At 34.6% G+C, this 17,886-nt stretch overlaps 1 protein-coding gene and 1 long non-coding RNA gene across 3 annotated transcripts; one reads left to right on the top strand and one right to left on the bottom strand.

Moving 5' to 3' along the window:
• Window positions 1-1,159: 1,159 nt before the first annotated feature.
• Window positions 1,160-10,833, bottom strand: LOC146919542 (lon protease homolog 2, peroxisomal). 2 transcript variants are annotated; one of them, XM_085712974.1, is made up of 16 exons: window positions 10,588-10,833; window positions 10,044-10,250; window positions 9,765-9,934; window positions 9,118-9,209; window positions 8,610-8,789; window positions 8,441-8,524; window positions 7,587-7,714; window positions 6,588-6,789; window positions 6,286-6,492; window positions 5,492-5,622; window positions 4,821-5,034; window positions 4,023-4,325; window positions 3,466-3,660; window positions 2,829-3,074; window positions 1,978-2,079; window positions 1,160-1,746 (listed from the first exon to the last, which is right to left on the bottom strand). In XM_085712974.1, the coding sequence occupies exons 1-16, from the start codon at window positions 10,692-10,694 to the stop codon at window positions 1,663-1,665; spliced, it is 2,652 nt and encodes an 883-aa protein (XP_085569100.1). In that variant the 5' UTR covers window positions 10,695-10,833; the 3' UTR covers window positions 1,160-1,662. The 2 variants fall into 2 exon arrangements, with proteins under 2 accessions (XP_085569100.1, XP_085569101.1); XM_085712975.1 differs by having other exon boundaries at window positions 9,118-9,198.
• Window positions 10,834-14,841: 4,008 nt separating this feature from the next.
• LOC146919541 (uncharacterized) lies at window positions 14,842-16,634 on the top strand. The gene is made up of 2 exons (XR_015011522.1): window positions 14,842-14,980; window positions 16,387-16,634. It is a non-coding gene; the product is annotated as an uncharacterized LOC146919541 (long non-coding RNA).
• The last annotated feature ends 1,252 nt before the right edge of the window (window positions 16,635-17,886 follow it).

Genomic DNA, 17,886 nt, shown 5'->3' with positions numbered 1-17,886 from the left:
TCAAAAAAAAAATAAAAAAAATATGTTTGCTCTAATTCCATTTTGGAGACATTATGATTATATGGTTACCCATAACTTTTAAAATTCATTTGGGTGAACTTTAATATGTCGACCAAAGTAAAGTAAACTTGTCTCAACTCCTTGTCAATAATGCTTATTGCCTTTCTATTTGGTCTTCTACTTGCTATTTCATGTGAATATAGAGAAACAAAGAAACTCATGATGATTCTTTATATCGACCTCTGTCTGTTTCCGAAAAACATCATGGTGAAGTGGTCTCTTCCTAAGGTGAGATGGATGATGCATTTTAGCTGTATGACCAACCTCCCACTAGCATTTGATCGATGAATGCTGATTTGTTGCAAGTTTGTACTCCTTGCTGATAACTTTTTTTGGGTTCTTTGATAATGTGTAGATTAAAAAGAAAATGTAGAGAATTGAAGAAAAACATTTGAATATGCGTTTCAACGTATCAAATGTGCATACAGTATTTTTTTTGTATGCCTACAATCTTATAACATATTTTTAAAAATTACAAAAGGAACACGTGTCATTAGTTTTAGAGATTTTGTCGATCTTTCAAAAACAAAAAATTGACTGTGTTAATATACTTTGCTAAAGAAAAATTCCCCCACTTTAACAATTTCTACGCCAAGAGTAAAGTCCTTTTTGACTAAATTACAACGGTTTTAGTCAATTTTTTCAATCCGTCATATCTAAAATTCGGAAATAAATTGTGTTTAATACTACTGAAAACAACATGCACATCTACATTTTTTGTATTTGTATTTTCAAATCTATAGTAATGGAGGAAATAGAGAGAATAGAAAATGAAGAGGATCCTATCCCACTTTATTGATCTTTTCCGTGATGGTGCTGAAATACTTGGAAATTGTCTCCTTATTTTTACATTTTCAGTCCATAGAGCAGCCTTTAAATTCCGACCTTTAGCAATCTTTTTAAAAATATTTTAAGTACTCTGTCATTTCTAAAAATTGAAAGTTGTTTCCTTCGAACAATTTTTGTTCAAAGAGTATTGTACTTTTTTTTTTTGGTTAAATTTCAATGTTTAACCTTTTTCTTCATCTATTTTCTAAGATCTTTGTCATTTCTAGAAATTACTGAATACAATTGTGTCTACTCTACTTAAACAAACAACTCAACCAAACATACCTTTATTAAACATTGCAATCGGGCCAACTGGCTAAAGTGCTCCCTTGTACACATTTAAGAGCTAAAGTGCTCCCTTGTTCGTGAAAAATAATGGTTTATGCACAGTAAAATAGCCACATAAATGGCAAAAAATTAACATAAATGAGGCCAGGGAAGAGGGTATTACAAAGGAGAGAGTAGAGAGACAACATTTGCTCAGGTTGAATAGGTACAGCTGGCCAAAAGCAAAAGAAAAATACTTACAAAAAAAATTATGGAGTGGTGGCTTGATAGAGTATATCACTACGAAACGTTTACGCAATCCTGAAACCCTTCCTAGTGTCCATGGTGGTACACTCAATCATGTATTAATAATACATGCAGATGTCAGCTCCCTTCCAATCTGGTGGTTTCTAGAGTTTTGGTTGATCACGGTCTGCTGAATAGATAGATATACTCACTCCCCAGTGTCGCAATAATTGAATCATAATGGGGCCTTCAAGGATACAGTTACAACTTTGAGTGTTGTCTCCAAGGGCACCCACTGTCAAAAGCTTGTTCTAACACATCCTCCATTCGTTTCGCAAGCAGTATCTGTATATTCATTTCATTGGTGAGTTATTAGGGATGATAAACGTAAAACAAAAAAATAAGCAGGGACATAGTCCACTGTGTTTTCAAAACATTCTATTGTAAAGACCGGACAAGAAATAGTGATAAATGTTTTGATATCAATTTGCCAAATATGTCTAACCTAGTATCAAGTACTGAATATGCTCGGTTCACAACTACTACAAAATTGAGCAAACGTGCAACAGAGTTTACCTCCAAATTGGCTAGCACCGATGGTGGCACTTCAACCAAGTCCTTTAAGTTCCTTTCAGGTAGGATGACTCTCTTAATACCATATCGATGTGCAGCTAGTATCTGTGAAGATTGACAAAATCAGATCATGCCACTTTTTAATCATAAGCAATTTTTCTGTCACCAAAGATTGTTAATTTTTATTTGATGTATGCATTTAAGCCAGGTATAAAAAGTATTCGTATATAGTGATCAGAGAGTTATCCGGTTTATTGTTTTCTTGCCATCGGCGGTTGCACTAGTTAGCTTAGTGTAGGGAGACTGGTAGTAAGTATTAGAATTTGAGTTGGACCTAACTCAACCCCTACAAAACCAGCTTGTAAGGTGATGATTGTCCCCACTTATAAACTTATGTTCAGGCCATAGAGGACTCTTAAAACCCCCCCTTACACAGAGGACTGGACATCCGGAGCATGACCTAATAGCTGGGACCTGATAGCAGGTGCCTGAACGAATCTTGCATAGAATCTAATACTATTTTAGAATTAGGGTTGAGCCTAACTCGATCCCTACAAAACTGGCTTGTAAGGCGATGATTGCCCCACTTATAAACTTGTGCTCAGGCCATATCTCATTGAATGCGTGACTCTTGACAGTAAGTTACCATCCAGAAAGTCCTAATATCCACCATTCATAAGCATTGAGGTGCTTAATTATGCATGCCGTGCAATAATGAAATTACTTTACTAATGGTTTTATAACAGTACCAAAAAATGCAAAACCAATTGCATATTTGCTACTAACTATGTGTGACATTATCTTTAACATTCAGTAGAAAGTTTATATTGGCCATAAAAATGCAAGAAACATACCTTATCCTTGATACCACCAACAGGTAGTACTAGACCCCTCAAAGTCATCTCTCCAGTCATAGCGGTATCAGATCTCACTTTTCTCTGACTGAAAAGTGAAACCAAAGCTGTGACTAAAGTCACACCAGCTGAAGGCCCATCTTTAGGTACTGCACCTGCAGGGAAATGTATATGTATATCACGACCCTCCAACAGATTAATGCTCACCGCAGCAGCCAGTTTGAGATCAGTTGCTCTTGCTCTCACCTATAAATCAAGTTTTCACAGTCAGTCGAAACAATTTACAAGTCTTGAATTAATACAAACATCAACTTCTGTGAACATTTAACAGTGAGATGGCAACTATTCAAATGCACACAAACTTGAGCTAGCCAATTATCATTGGCACAAATGTCATACAGATGGAATTGAAATGACTAAGTTTTAGTCTCAAAAAATGGAAGAAAGTGTCGCTCCTACACTTTGCACACTTACATGTGTATGTGTGTCCATGCACATACACATGGTTATTAGCCCGATACAAGTAACACGAAACAAATTTTCTGGACAGGCATACATGAAACATATCATTGTAGTGAACATAAAAGAACAACCATGATAAAAGTGGGTTGAAACTTATTTAGATGTAGTTGGTTACCCATGTTAGTGCAATTTGAGCTGATTCTTTGATCACATCACCAAGCTGTCCAGTAAGATGTAATTCACCCTTCCCTACCATTGTTGAAGCCTCCACAAACTGAACTTCTCCACCAACAGAAGTCCAGACCAGCCCGACAGATATCCCAGGGGTTACAACACGTTCTGCTGTTTCTCTTCCATCAAACTTTGGAGGCTGCATTTGATGAAATCAACCAATTAGGCATTCCTCACCTTGTATATTATAAAATGTAATTTCCATTGAAGATTGCTTATGTAAGATCTCTTTCAAGATGGCTTCATACACAAGGCACTCATTCAATGTAAAAGCACATTTTAACATGACATTGCATTCACAGGACTTGCATAAAATGAAAATGTAATTGCCCAAGGTAAAATGCGAAGTTATAAGGCAAACTTTAGAGCTGTAGATCCCAGTTGCTGACGGACGGCCAACAATTTTTCATAGAATTTAATTTATCAATTTTTTGGATGGGGGTTGGATGGGTATTTTTGAAGCTTCAATTGAAAACAAGCAGAAAATTGCATAGAAATTACCCCAAGCACTTTCTCAACCATAGCTTCATCAACAACAAATGGAGAGGTGATCCTAAATGTGTTTGATATGTCACGGTTGTTGACACCCATTGGTATCACTTCCATTTCCACTTCAGCGCTATCGACAAGTCTGTTTTCCAGAAGTGGTGTAGTAAGTCCCTCTACTCCTTTGCTAAGTGGAACTACTTGTTCTTGCTCTGCTACTCTCACTGCAGCAGCACGAGCAAGGGCAGCTAGACTCCTTTCCAAACTTCGAACACCAGCTTCCCTGGTATATCTCTGGATAACAAGTTGCACCATCGCCTGCATCAACAAAGTTTCCAGTTAAAGCCCTATAGAACAGAATTTCTTTCTAAGACAACAACCTGAATAAAAGAGTTTATGTGCAATTATACAGTATATCTTGCACAATTTTCTTAGTTTTATTGTGTTATTTTACCATCAAGGACAATATAGAAGAAGAGAGCACAGCACCAGGGCAGGGTCTACTAAAAAGAGACTTCTAATGCTCAAATAACAAAATGGTTTGGCGTAACACATAGAAAACAATAATTTTCCAATATTATGCGGACTGGACAAAGAGATGCTACAATGGATAGCTATGGTATTGAATTTCTAGCCTATACATTTAAACCCAGGTAAACTTAACAATAAATCACATGTTTCCTATCAGTAATAGAATATTGTTTGTTTGTTTTATCATAAAAAGGACAGCAACAAAATTATTTGCAATTGCACTGAATGAGAATAAACTTTTCACTTTTCATAGATTTCCTTTTATGTCAATAAATTAAATACCTTCGGAATTTGAAGAAACTCAGAACTCAATCCATGTTGGTCCAGAACTCTTGGAATTAAATGCTTCATGGCTATTTTGAGCTTTTCCTCGGGTGTATACCCAGGAAGCTCAATGACTTCCATCCTGTCAAGGAGAGGTGGAGGAATAGGTTGCGCCCTATTTGCCGTAGCAACAAAAATTACCTTGGATAGATCGAATGGAACATTCAAATAGCTGGATAACTTAAGGAACAACTATGGACTGTTTATTTATTGCAATAGAAGGAAAAAAAAAGTTGTAAAAAATAAACTAGTTCTGGTGAAACAATGGATATATCAAGATAGGCAGAAAATTAACAAAATTTCCATAAAAAATGTTTACTAGTAAGATCAAGATTGCTAGGAAGATCATTATCATTGAAACTTCCCATGCAAATGAGCATAGGCATGTGGAATCTACACAAAAATATACTGCTAGGAATATCAAGATGAAAGTTAGAAACTTATTTATACTGTGAAAAACAAATATGAAGGCCGAGCTTGCGAGTAAAAATGCAATATAACTGGTGTCACAATAAAATTTAGGTACTGATTTCTTATTACTCCATCTTCATAACAAAGAGATATTTATATAAAATATTATAATTTATTAACTAAGACGAGAGGAAAACATATTGAAGAGTACAGGATACTGATCATTGAATGTTTTATTTTGTTCAGGATCAAGAACCTCAAGCAAGGCTGAAGCTGGATCGCCGCGAACATCAGAACCTGTCTTGTCGATTTCATCTAGCAACATGACGGGATTGCAAACAGCTACTTTCTATCAGTCAAATATAAAAGTATCTATCAGTCACATTGCAGAAATAGTTGTCAGGACTAAGAAAATTAGGCCTCACAATCCTCCTAGAAACAAAGAATCATATGCCTAAATATAGAAAAAGAAGCAGAAACAAACGACGTCTTCAGAAGGTTTTCCTTCTCAACCTGCTCATAGAACTCATGTTATCCTCTATTGAAATTTGAAACAGTCTTAGATAGCATAGTTTTGTTTCTTAATTATTCATTGCCGGTGTTGGCCCATGTTTAAACACCCCCATCTCATTTTCTTAATGAGAATTCATTGATGGATGAAATTAATAAGAAAATAGAGAGACCAAGTATGACACAGAGAATCTAGTCTGTCTCTTCCGTACTACTGTGCTGCAAAAGAAGTAATAATCTATAATAACTGAACAAGAATTACGGTCCTGGAATCTATCATTTGTACCTTAATCAGAAATACCTAATATTCACTAGGTTCTTCGACTCTAGTACATCAAACCGAGACAACAACAAATGGTGAAAAGCATATAACAAGAAAATGATGGCATTCCATGTATCATAAAACCTACAGCCACTAATGCCTTCCTACAAACATTTGCAAATATAACTCAAATTGGACAATAATTACAGCTAATTTGCAGTATTTAAATTGAAATTTAACCTTCAGTCCATCTATAAGCCTCCCTGGCATGCTTCCAATGTATGTTCTCCTATGTCCTCTAATATCAGCCTCATCCTTGACTCCACCAAGGGATATGCGCACAAATTTTCGGTCCAGAGCAGCAGCAATAGAAGATGCCAATGATGTTTTCCCAACACCAGGAGGTCCAACGAAGCACAACACAGGACCTCTTGCATCTGGCTTAAGCTGTGATGGATACATTCAAATCAGAATTATCAGATACACGAAATTGTAGAGTAGTAGATATTTACAAGGAGGCATAGTAATAGGGTATTGACAACCTTACGAACGGCTAGGTATTCAATAATCCGCTGCTTGACCTTCTCTAAACCATAGTGATCATTGTCCAGGCGTTCCTGTGCAGCTCTTAAGTCCAGTTCAAGCTCTTTGCTGGCCTTCTGCCATGGCAGATCAGCAAGAAGTTCCAGGTAAGCCCGTGAACTGCTATACCCAGGTTGCTGAGGCTGCATCTTTTTCAGTCTCCTGAGAGAATTACAAAAAAAATCAACCGAGTGCCTTCACCATGAATGACATGAATTCAAATAATGTCATAGTTTTTGTTATAAATATATAGCCATATCTGTAGTTATTAGGCATATATTTTATAATTATGTATAATCATTGTATTCGGCCTATTAATCAGGCATGATAGGTATAGCATAGTCTACAACATCCAACACAACATCCTCATCTCTGCAACGCTTAATTTATTTTCGTGTTGGTTCTTTAACAGCCCAACACTCTGTTCCATCCCATACAACATCGCCGATCTTACAATTGTGCCGTAAAGCCTGTATAAGCATAATAGTGTTTGTACTCTTTACACAATTAAACTATTTTCAGAATTACTTTCTGCATAAGAATGTGCAATAGCATGAAGTGGGCCTTCTATCACTCATTGAACTTGCATAATTAGCATTGGTGCCAGCTTCCACCTCTTTTGAATGAGAGTGCCCTCACTGGAGTGGCTTTTAAGATAATGGAGAATGTAGGAACATGAAGCGCATTTTGCAATTTAAATGAAGATTGTACTCGATGAATTGAAAATATAGTATTGAGGCCTTAAGAAGTTGTTTCATATCAATAAATCGACTATCAACATGACAAGACAAAATATATTAAAAAATTAAAATAGATCGACACTTCATCAAGGTATAGAGGGATATGGCCTAAATGAAGTTAATAAATTTTGGACAATCTTCACCTTACAGACCGGTTTTCTAAGATTGAATTAGGCCCAAAATCTAAGAATTTGTAACTATGATTTTGTTCATAAGTACCTTAACTCTCGAAGTGAAAGCTTCCAGACATTTTGTGGCATTCCTGCACTTTGCATCTTCCTTTCCAGGGCAGCCAGGTCATCCTCCTCATCATCATTATCACCGAGTTCCTCTTTTATAGCCTTCATCTGAATATTTTTCACACAATAATATAAGAGCAGTCCAATCAGATAAAGTCTCAAACAAGACAATATATAAAAACAAAATTAAATGCTCCTCTGCAGCAGAACTGGCCAAGAATCCAAGACTTTCAAAATCCTTGGTATAACATATCACCATTTACATAGTGCTTCCATACATAAAATTAAAGACACTTTAATTTCTATTTTTCTTTTCTCGAAGAAAATTAGTGTAATTACTCAGTGCCGAAATGTATATTATCATAGTACCATTTAACTACAAGTAGTAGCTTAAGGCCAGCAAAACGTTGATGCTATGTTTGTAAACCTTAATCTACTGCTCACAGAAAAATCAGTAGATACGACAATAACCATTTGAGCAACAAAGATGGCACCGATCATGATAAAAAAAACTTGCATTCGAACAATGAGACAAGTTGAGGCACTATGGTTTTCCACAAGACATTGATTTTCATAGCTAGATGATAAGCCTATATTGTCCTAAATACAGACATAAAAAACTTACATATAAACACGAAGTCTCAAATATTAGATAAATCAGTGCTTCAGCTAGGCTAAGGGAATCGTTTAGAGGGATTTCCCATCTGAAATCACTGTCACTGTTTTTTTTAGCTTGGAACATGTAGTTCAGTACAGCATAAATCTTTATCAATGTTTCCCCTATACTCTGATTCGCATTTGAAATATATATCACGGAATGTTGAGAAAGCTAACCTGCTGGCGCAGAAGAAATTCTTTTTGAGATTTTGACAATTGTCCTTCAACTTTTTGTGTGATTTTCTCAGCTACACGTATTGACTGTTGGCAGTAGACAAAAGTGGAATCAAAAGACAAGTAGTGGGAAATAAACCTCACAGGAAGCATCGTTAAATCTATCACTTGCCTGTAAGTGCCTGTCAACCAATTCAGTTGCTTTTGAAAGCCTCACTTTAGCATCAACAGAATCCAACATTGATAATTGTTCTTCAAAACTTATCTCAAAGCTAGCAACAAATATATCAGCCAACTTGTGAACAGGAACAGTCTCCAAAAGAACTTTCGTCCTTCCACCAGTACTTTGTTTCTATAAAGAAGAAAAACAGTAGCTATTAATTCCCACACAACAGAAACTGTGAAATATTCAAAATACCACAAAATAATTCATCTATAGACATAACACAGTTTACGCCAACCAGCCAATTGGACTATGAACAGCCTATCAAAAAGTGGGTCCATAGACAATATTTCATATATTAAAGAAATACTTTATGCAATCATGGATTTTAAAATGATATTCTTCAACCATCTACATCAGCATGCCCGACACTTTTGTTGATCAATGCTCGAACACTATTTCCACGAATTTATGTTAGTAGCGAAGGTATTTATGTGATACTGTTACAAGCTTTTACCTGCTCCAGAACAGAAATAAGCTCCATGGCAGTTGCTTTAAATTGACGTGACAACATTATGAAATCCGGGTCATGCTCCACCTGTTCCATCTCTAGATTAGAAAAATGGAAGCAACTCAGCATCTTCAAAGATAAATAGGCAGCACGACGATGACACTTAGAAGTCATTGAATCTGATCTTTAACATATGGTCTAAATAGGAAAATTTTGCATCATATAAATCTTAAACTTATCTCAAATTAGAATAAAAACCTATTAGCTTCTCACACAGAATAACATTTTTTAGCTTATGTGTTAATTATTAACGGTGCTTATGCTTTGATGATCTATGCATTCATAACACAATAATGAGAAAGTAAAAAGTCAATTTCAGAATATTTACATCCAGTAAGTGCAGACATATGTCCCGACAAAGTGGTGTAATGTTTCATAATACATAACTTAGAATTTTGCTGTAAAAAAAAAAAAAAAACTTGGAATCTTACGCAGAACACAGTACAAAATATATTTACTGTTTAAGTATAAATATTACTATATTTTAAATCGGTTCCCCACACCAGTCCAAAAAAAGCAGAACAATGTTCGAAAGTAACATGCCGAGCTATACACAAACTTGTGTTGCTATACAGAATAAATTGAATAGTTACCGGTCTTAGTCATCTCAAGGGAAGAGATTCTTGCAGTATGGTATGTCCCTCTTGTGTTTAGATCCTGGACATTAAATCTGCACAAACCTTCAAGAACAACTATATATGTGACCCTCCCACTTGGTTTCTCTACTCCCCTCGATAAGTGTAATGCTCGAGCAGCTACCCCCCTGGATTTCACAATTTCATTTCTCAAAAATCCACAAAGATTACTGATACAACATTATCATCTAAGATGCTCAAATGAACTAAATCAAATTCTTAATTGAGTCATACTACCTGTTATGCCAATGAACAACATCATTCTGAACTTTGGCATTAGAATCTGATGAACCACCATGAACTTTGGAAGTTTGATCTATAGAATCTGATACAGTGGAACCAAGTTGCTTAGTTTCAGCAGAAGCAGCAGTATCACGTACTGGCAAGATGCCAATCATCCCTTTCTCTTCTCTTTGCCACAGTTCTTGTTCAACCAACTTCACACTACATTCAATAAGGAAACATTCTTAGAATCCACTGTTACAACATTTTTAGTGAAAAAAAAAATCACTTTTTTAGACAAAATAATCACTTTTTAAAAACTTTTCATTCCCTTGATACAAATTTTCCACAAAAAAAATTATAAAAACTTCTTAAAAAAGTTACCTTTCTTCTGATTAACGAACGCAAAATAGCTTCCGCTTTTTAAAAAAGGATCAAAATCACTTTTTTTTTATAACCCGTGTCACAAAAAATTAATCTTTAAATTATTTAGTATCAAAATCACTTTTTTTATAATCTGTAACAAACGGGTCCTGAATTTAATTGAAGAAGCATCTACCTGGTAGGTGAAGTGCAACGAATTCGAATGATAGCACCAGGTAAGAGAACTTTGTTCCTGAAAGGAAGTATTGCTAAACGACTCGGTAGCTCAACCGAATCCGCCATGTTTTCTGATCAAAGAGAAAACGAGAGAATTGAAATCGCTTAAATTAGGTTAAATACTTTTTAAGTCGATTTTGCAGTGGCATGTTCTAAATTGGGGCTTTTATTTTGATTTCAGTGTATAATTGGAGTGTAGTGTATTGAAATGAAATAATGGATGATGTTTATGTTTATCCAATTCAATCCAAAATAATAACTAATTTTTATTCATATGGTTGTAATTTAATTGGTGTTGCTACTATTTTGGATTTTTGAGTTGGATATTTTTTGGATTATTGTGGTCCTGTCTTGTTGCACCAACTACCTTACCAACATTTTTAAATTTTAATATTCATTGTTCATACTTAGTCTACGACTCTTTCTAGTCTCACCCCATATAATTCTAGTTACACCCAAATTTATTTAAAATTTTACAATAATACCAAAATTGTCCTCTTCATCTAAATTTCTAAAAACCCTTCTTTCATTATCATTCTAAACCCTCACCCCTTTTTCACCCACAAACCACCATGGATATGCAATCAATACCTGCTAAAATCGCTAATTAAATCAACATTTCTTCCATTGATACCTACTCGATTCATACAAGTAAGTGAATTTCATAAATTTCTTCGAGTTTCTATTTATCGTTTGCTCTATGATTTATTCGATGTTGTTAATTTTACCATGGATGTTTATCGTTATTGTTAATTTCACGTTTGTCTGTCGATTTGTTTGATTTAATTTTACGTAGAAGGGTGACGTAATTTAAGTTTACATAGGTCTCACGTGAATTTAGTTTACGTACATATTCTAAAGAGGAATAACATACACGTAAACTCAGTTTACATAAACTACGTAAATTGAGTTTACATAAACTACGTAAACTCGGTTTACATAAACTGTGTAAAATCAGTTTACGTTAGTTTACTTAACTTATGTAAACTCAGTCTATGTAAACTCAGTTTACGTAGTATATGTAAAATCAGTTTACATAAAATAGTTATAGTTTATTTTAATTAAATGGTATATTAGTAATTTTGGGGTGTAACTTGAATTATTTGGGGTGTGGGTAGTATCTGTCTTAGTCTATCACTTTGTCCAATATTAATCATCCTTTTCTCAACCTTAAGGAATGATTATTTTATCATTAAATTAATCTAGAAGTTATTCTGCTTTTTTTTTTGGCTTAATTCTATATTTGGTCAATTTAGGTTTTGTTTTAAAATTTTGTTTGGGTTTTATCCTGATTTAAATATTTTAATTTGGTTTGTCCTTGTGAGCTTAGCTCAGTTGATATGGACAATACATAATGTATTCAAGGTTCGGGGTTCAATCCCCGGCCACCACAATTATTTTTTTTTTTTTAACTTGGTTTGTTAATTTAGGAATGTTAGAATGAATTAGTTGATTTTGACTTAATGTTTTGTAAGATGTGTGATGTGTCTAATAGAAATTCAACGTGGGAAATGACATAAAAGCTGATTCTCATATTTAATTTTTTGTTTATTTTTATGTTTTATTTGGTGAGTTTTGTTGTATGTTTTAAAAGTGTTGATTTGAACCCTTATTTTCCTTCTCTTTTAGAAGAGTTTTTCCACTATTCAACACTAAATAAAATCTTGTAAATGTCTTATGAATGTCACTGAATCTATGCTTCACAACTTCTTAATAACGACACATACTTGTATCTTTAAGGATTTGATTTGTGCATTCAATTCATTATAAAGATTAATATAATACACACATTCCAATAAACTATTTCTATATTTGATTTATGAGTTTTTCTAACCTATGCACAGCGGCGAAGTTCACACAATTTTTACGAGGGGGCCAAATATAAAGAAGAAATAAAATATATTTTAAAAGCTAATATATTAAACTTAATCAATAAGTAAAATAAATTTACAATAATTTTTACGTATATTTAATGAAACGACAACGAAGAAAATAAAAGTTATACAATAGTTATTTATAAAAGTTGAGCTTTATGGAGTTGTAAGAACGTAAATTAATTCATAATTGACACTAAACTAAATATATTATCAATATTTGTGCAATATCATCTTCCTTTAAACCAACAAAATTATTTAGAGTAGCCAAATAAAATATTGATGGGGTAGCTACATATAAACCTATACCAATTAGTCAAGATTTTTCCTTCTTTTGGGATAGTCAATGCTACCCCATGGATATGAAGCCAACCGCCCCGGCCTATGCAACATTGCATAGGATAAGGTGCATTAAATGTACCACTTTTTTCAATAAAAACTATCATATTAATTATCATTTTCTTGAAAAATGGCAAGTAATTGTATTTTCCCTCCATCTCTCACCTCTATTAACTACTCTATTATATTTTGTGAAAATTTGAATAATCATCTTCTAAACACAGTTCAATGTATAGTTGAACTTTTTTTCTTTCAGTCTTTTTTCCTTCTGCGTTAGAATTTTTTCTGAAGGATATGGCAAGTTCCCAAAACTCACCCGTTTGTTCTAACGTGGCAGCTATACCACATTTTTCTCATATGTTCTCAAGAAATTCCTTATTTACGATTTCATCGAGTCACACAAGCATATTTACGTTTTTTTTCTTAGACACACAAACACTACTTGAATTTGTTTTTTTAGGGACACTACTTGAATTTGTTGCTACTATCTAAATTTTTGAAGTTAAATTTGTTCTGACTTTTCTTCTTAAAAACAAATCCAAATAATTTTTCATGGCACCCTCCTACAAAGAAATATCGTTCCATTTAATTCACGGATAATTCTCCATGCACTATTATACTTATTACCAGATGTAATTCATGGAGTATTATATACAGTAGTTATAAAAAAGGGTATTGTTAATTTGTGCCCTTAGGGCACATGTTAAGAATTCTAAAAGAAAAAATATTTTCTAAAATTTTGTGCATTCAATACATTTAACTTAGGGCACATGTTAAGAATTCCAAAAATAGGGTATTGTTAACTTGTGCCCTTAGGGCACATATTAAGAATTCCAAAAGAAAAAATATTCTCTAAAATTTTGTGTATTCAATACATTTAACTTAGGGCACATGTTAAGAATTCGTGCCCTTAGGCAGGGGCGGATCCATGTTGGAGCTATATGGGACTATAGCTCCACATGGTTTCCCTATATTTTTTTATTTTTTATTTTTTTAATAGATAAAACACATACAACACACTCACTCACTTTCATATGCTTAAATGACTCTCTTGTGATATAGAAAAATATGTTCTATTAACAATTAACAATAATGTCATTTTAGCTCATTTTAAACAAATAGATAGAATGTAACCAAAAAAAAAGAGACCGGAATGTAACCAAAAAAAACAAATAGATAGAAAACGATTTTTATTGTAATGTATTGTATCAAAAAATGAGGTAATAATATTTGTCGATTAAAAAAAAAGTTTGTATTAATATTTATTTAAAATTTTAGCTCCATATATACCTAAAATCTGGATCCGCCCCTGCCCTTAGGGCACATGTTAAGAATTCCAAAAGAAAAAATGTTCTCTAAAATTGTGCATTCAATACATTTAAAAGTGAAAGACTAAATAAATGCACACATTTCAATAATTTATTTCTATATTTAAATCATTAACTTGTGTCTTAAGGGCACAAGTTAACATTTCCCTATAAAAAAATAGGATGATTAATAGGATAGAGAAAATTACCATTTTTCAAGAAAATGATAATTAATATAATAGTTATTGTTAAAAAAAATGGTGCATTTAGTGTACCTTATCCTATGCAATGTTGCATAGATTAGAAAAACCCACAATTTATTAACTTGTGCCTCCCAATTTAAAAATAGAGTTAAGTATGTTCTTGCGTTTTATAAAATGCTATTCTTTAGATTTTGGTCCTGATCAAATTTTCTCTGAAATTATAATCAAAAGATGCTAATTGAATTACAATTTTATTAGTGTCAATTGTTAATGTAACGCCCCATTTTTATTATATTATTTTTAGTGGATGTTTGAGTGTTTTATATAATTTTATATGGCTTTATTATTTGTGGAAATATTAGGAGAAATAAAAATAGGAGTAAAATATTAATATTTTGGTTAATGGGAGTTAATTAGTAATTATGAGAGTTTAGTGGGAGTTAAATGAAAAGAAAGAAGTTATATTTTTGGGAGAAAAAGAAAGAGAAGCAGAGATAAACAGTTTCACGTACAAACAATAGAAAAACTGGTTTTTGGAGAGAAAAAGGAGAAGAACCAAGAGAAAGCTAGGAGAAGAGCTAGGAAGAGAGAATCCAATCGTTTTTTGCTGTAGAATTTGCTGAGATAAGGTAAGGGTGGGATTCCTTTCAATAATCATGGTATATAATTTGAAAATTTATGAATTTGTTGTTCTTGGTTTTTAGGGTTTGAGAAGTTATGTTAGATGATGAATTATGATGAAACTTGTTGTTGAATTGCATGATTATATGTTGTTTTATCCCCTATGTTGTCTAATAAACCTGTAAACATGTTTCTAAAACAATTTGGGTGATTATGGGATCAAATTTGGGGTTTGGGTTGATGAAATTGGGGTTTTTGGAGTGAAAACTGGTCTGTTTCCGTAGAACTGTCCATGTTCCATCGTAGTACGATGCTGGGAAATCGTACTACGATTTTTCCAGCAGCAAACAAGACTTTTTCAGTGTATCCCATCCTAGTACGATGCATTCCATCGTAGTACGATGTAATAGTGACAGCATTCCCCTGTTTCGTGTTCTTGCGTCTTTTTCACCCGTTTCTGTTTTGAACTGGCCTTAGGTGTAAACATGAAAGTTGTAGATAATTAAGTTAGCTTTAAAATGGCCTTGGTTTGGAGTGGAAAAGATTTGTAGATTTTGAGTTATGATAAAAATAGTCCAAGTGGATCTTCAGAAAACTTTAAGAAAACTTAGCATAACTAATCCCAAGATAGTCCAAAAACATATGGTTGGTTTCCCAACTTCAAACTTAAGTGTTAGGGACTTAGTTGAGGTGTTTTATGGGTATTTGACTTATGTCCTATTGATCAAAACTTAATTGCTTTTGAAGGATGTTTTAGACTTAGAGATGAATGTAATTGATTTATATATATGCTATGTTGTTTGATTTCCGTTGTTGATGTCGTTGTATCATCTGATGTCGAAGTTGGGGAGTGTGTCATAATTGTTGTAGGCACATATGTTGTTGTTGTAGTCGTTGTTGAAGTTGTATGTTGATATACACAAGTCGAGTCCATATGCATACTCATGTTTTGTTGGGGGCTTATGCCCTGGAATGTTTATCATTCACCTGTTGGGGGCTTATGCCCTGGGATGCTTTAACCATCCAAATCGTTGGGGGCTTATGCCCTGGAATGCTTAGCATTCAACGCGCGTAGATTGGTACCACCTGCATGATGCATTAGTTGTTGTTGTCGTAGCATTGTTGGGTTGTTGTTGTCGTTGTAGCATTGTCGAGTTGTTGTCGTTGTCGCGTTGTCGCATTGTCGAGTTGTCGGTGTCGTTGTGGATAACGTTGTTGTTGTTGTTGTTGCTGTACCTTGTTGCCGAAAATAATTATGTCGTTGCCTATGTGTTTATTTAAATACATTATTAATGATGCCTGTTGTGATATGCTTTGTTGTTTTCATTAATTTGATGAATTATATATTATTATTATTGGATAAGTTTCTCACCCCTTCTGCGTATATGTTGCCTCGACCGTGGGTAATGTGCAGGTACTGATGACTTGTAGGTTTGGTCGGCTCAAGTGTCTAGGGCTCTGATACATACTAGGATGGGGAAATCGTTGCGAATGTCTTCTCATTTCTTTTATGTATCACATATTTTGGAAAAGACTTGCTATTACAGTTTATCGTTGTTGAAAATAAAGTTGATTTATGTTGGGGCCTATGTGCCAAGATTTTCATTGATGTTGAATTTTGGTTGAAACTATATTTTTAAAGAATTATTCCGCTGCGGTTTATTAAGATTCTTTATGTTGGTCTTAAATAAATAGATATTTTCTATTTATGAATTTTTGAAAAGTAGTGTGACACTCCGTTGTGTGATTACTCTGATTATAATAATTAATATTACGTTGTTGGGAGAACGGGGTGTTACAATTGATATCAGAGCAGGTCGGTCTGTCCGGCCAATTAGTAGAGTCGTGTCGAGCCATGTAGAGTTGTTTGACAATTTATATTGTCTCAGTTGTGCTGATTTCTGTTGTTATGTAGAGTAGAGACCTGGAGGCTGCGAATATTATCTGTTACAAGAGAAATAGAATGGCTGGAAGAAACGATGCTGCGGTGGCTGCTGCATTGGAAGCTGTGGCCCAAGCTATAGGACAACAACAGAATGCTGGTGCTGGTGTTAATGCTGATGTAAGAATGTTGGAGGCCTTTCTGAGGAATCATCCTCCTACTTTCAAAGGAAGGTACGACCCTGACGGAGCACAGACATGGCTCAAAGAAGTTGAAAGAGTTTTCAGGGTTATGCAATGTACCGATGACCAGAAGGTGCGTTTTGGTACGCACATGCTAGCTGAGGAAGCTGATGATTGGTGGGTGAGTCTCTTACCTGAATTAGAGCAAGGTGATGCAGTTGTGACTTGGGCTGTGTTTAGGAGGGAGTTCCTAAACAGATATTTCCCTGAGGATGTTCGCGGAAGGAAAGAGATTGAGTTCCTTGAGTTGAAGCAAGGAAACATGTCAGTGACAGAGTATGCAGCCAAGTTTGTGGAGTTGGCTCAGTTCTATCCACACTATACTGGAGACAATGCTGAATTTTCTAAGTGCATAAAGTTTGAGAATGGTTTGCGTGCTGATATTAAGCGAGCCATTGGTTACCAGCAGATCCGTGACTTTTCTGCTTTGGTGAGCAGATGCAGAATCTATGAAGATGATACCAAAGCTCACTACAAGGTGATGAGTGACCGTAGGGGTAAGGGACAGCAGAGTCGTCCGAAGCCTTACAGTGCCCCAGCTGACAAGGGCAAACAGAGGATGCCTGAGGAAAGGAGACCCAAGGGAAGAGATGTTCAAGCTGAGATAGTTTGTTACAAGTGTGGTGAGAAAGGCCACAAGAGTAATGCATGTACTCAACGGGATGAGAAGAAGTGTCATCGTTGTGGCAAGAAAGGGCATATCATGGCTGAGTGCAAGCGTGGTGACATGGTTTGCTTTAATTGTGATGAAGAGGGTCATCTTAGTTCTCAGTGCAAGAAGCCTAAGAAG

This window comes from Medicago sativa, chromosome 5 (assembly GCF_051527215.1).
Source record: "Medicago sativa cultivar Bolivia chromosome 5, Bolivia_mono, whole genome shotgun sequence".
Taxonomy (NCBI): Eukaryota; Viridiplantae; Streptophyta; class Magnoliopsida; order Fabales; family Fabaceae; genus Medicago; species Medicago sativa.
The sequence above is the reverse complement of the archived record's forward strand: the minus strand, read 5'-3'. Positions and strand labels throughout refer to the sequence as shown.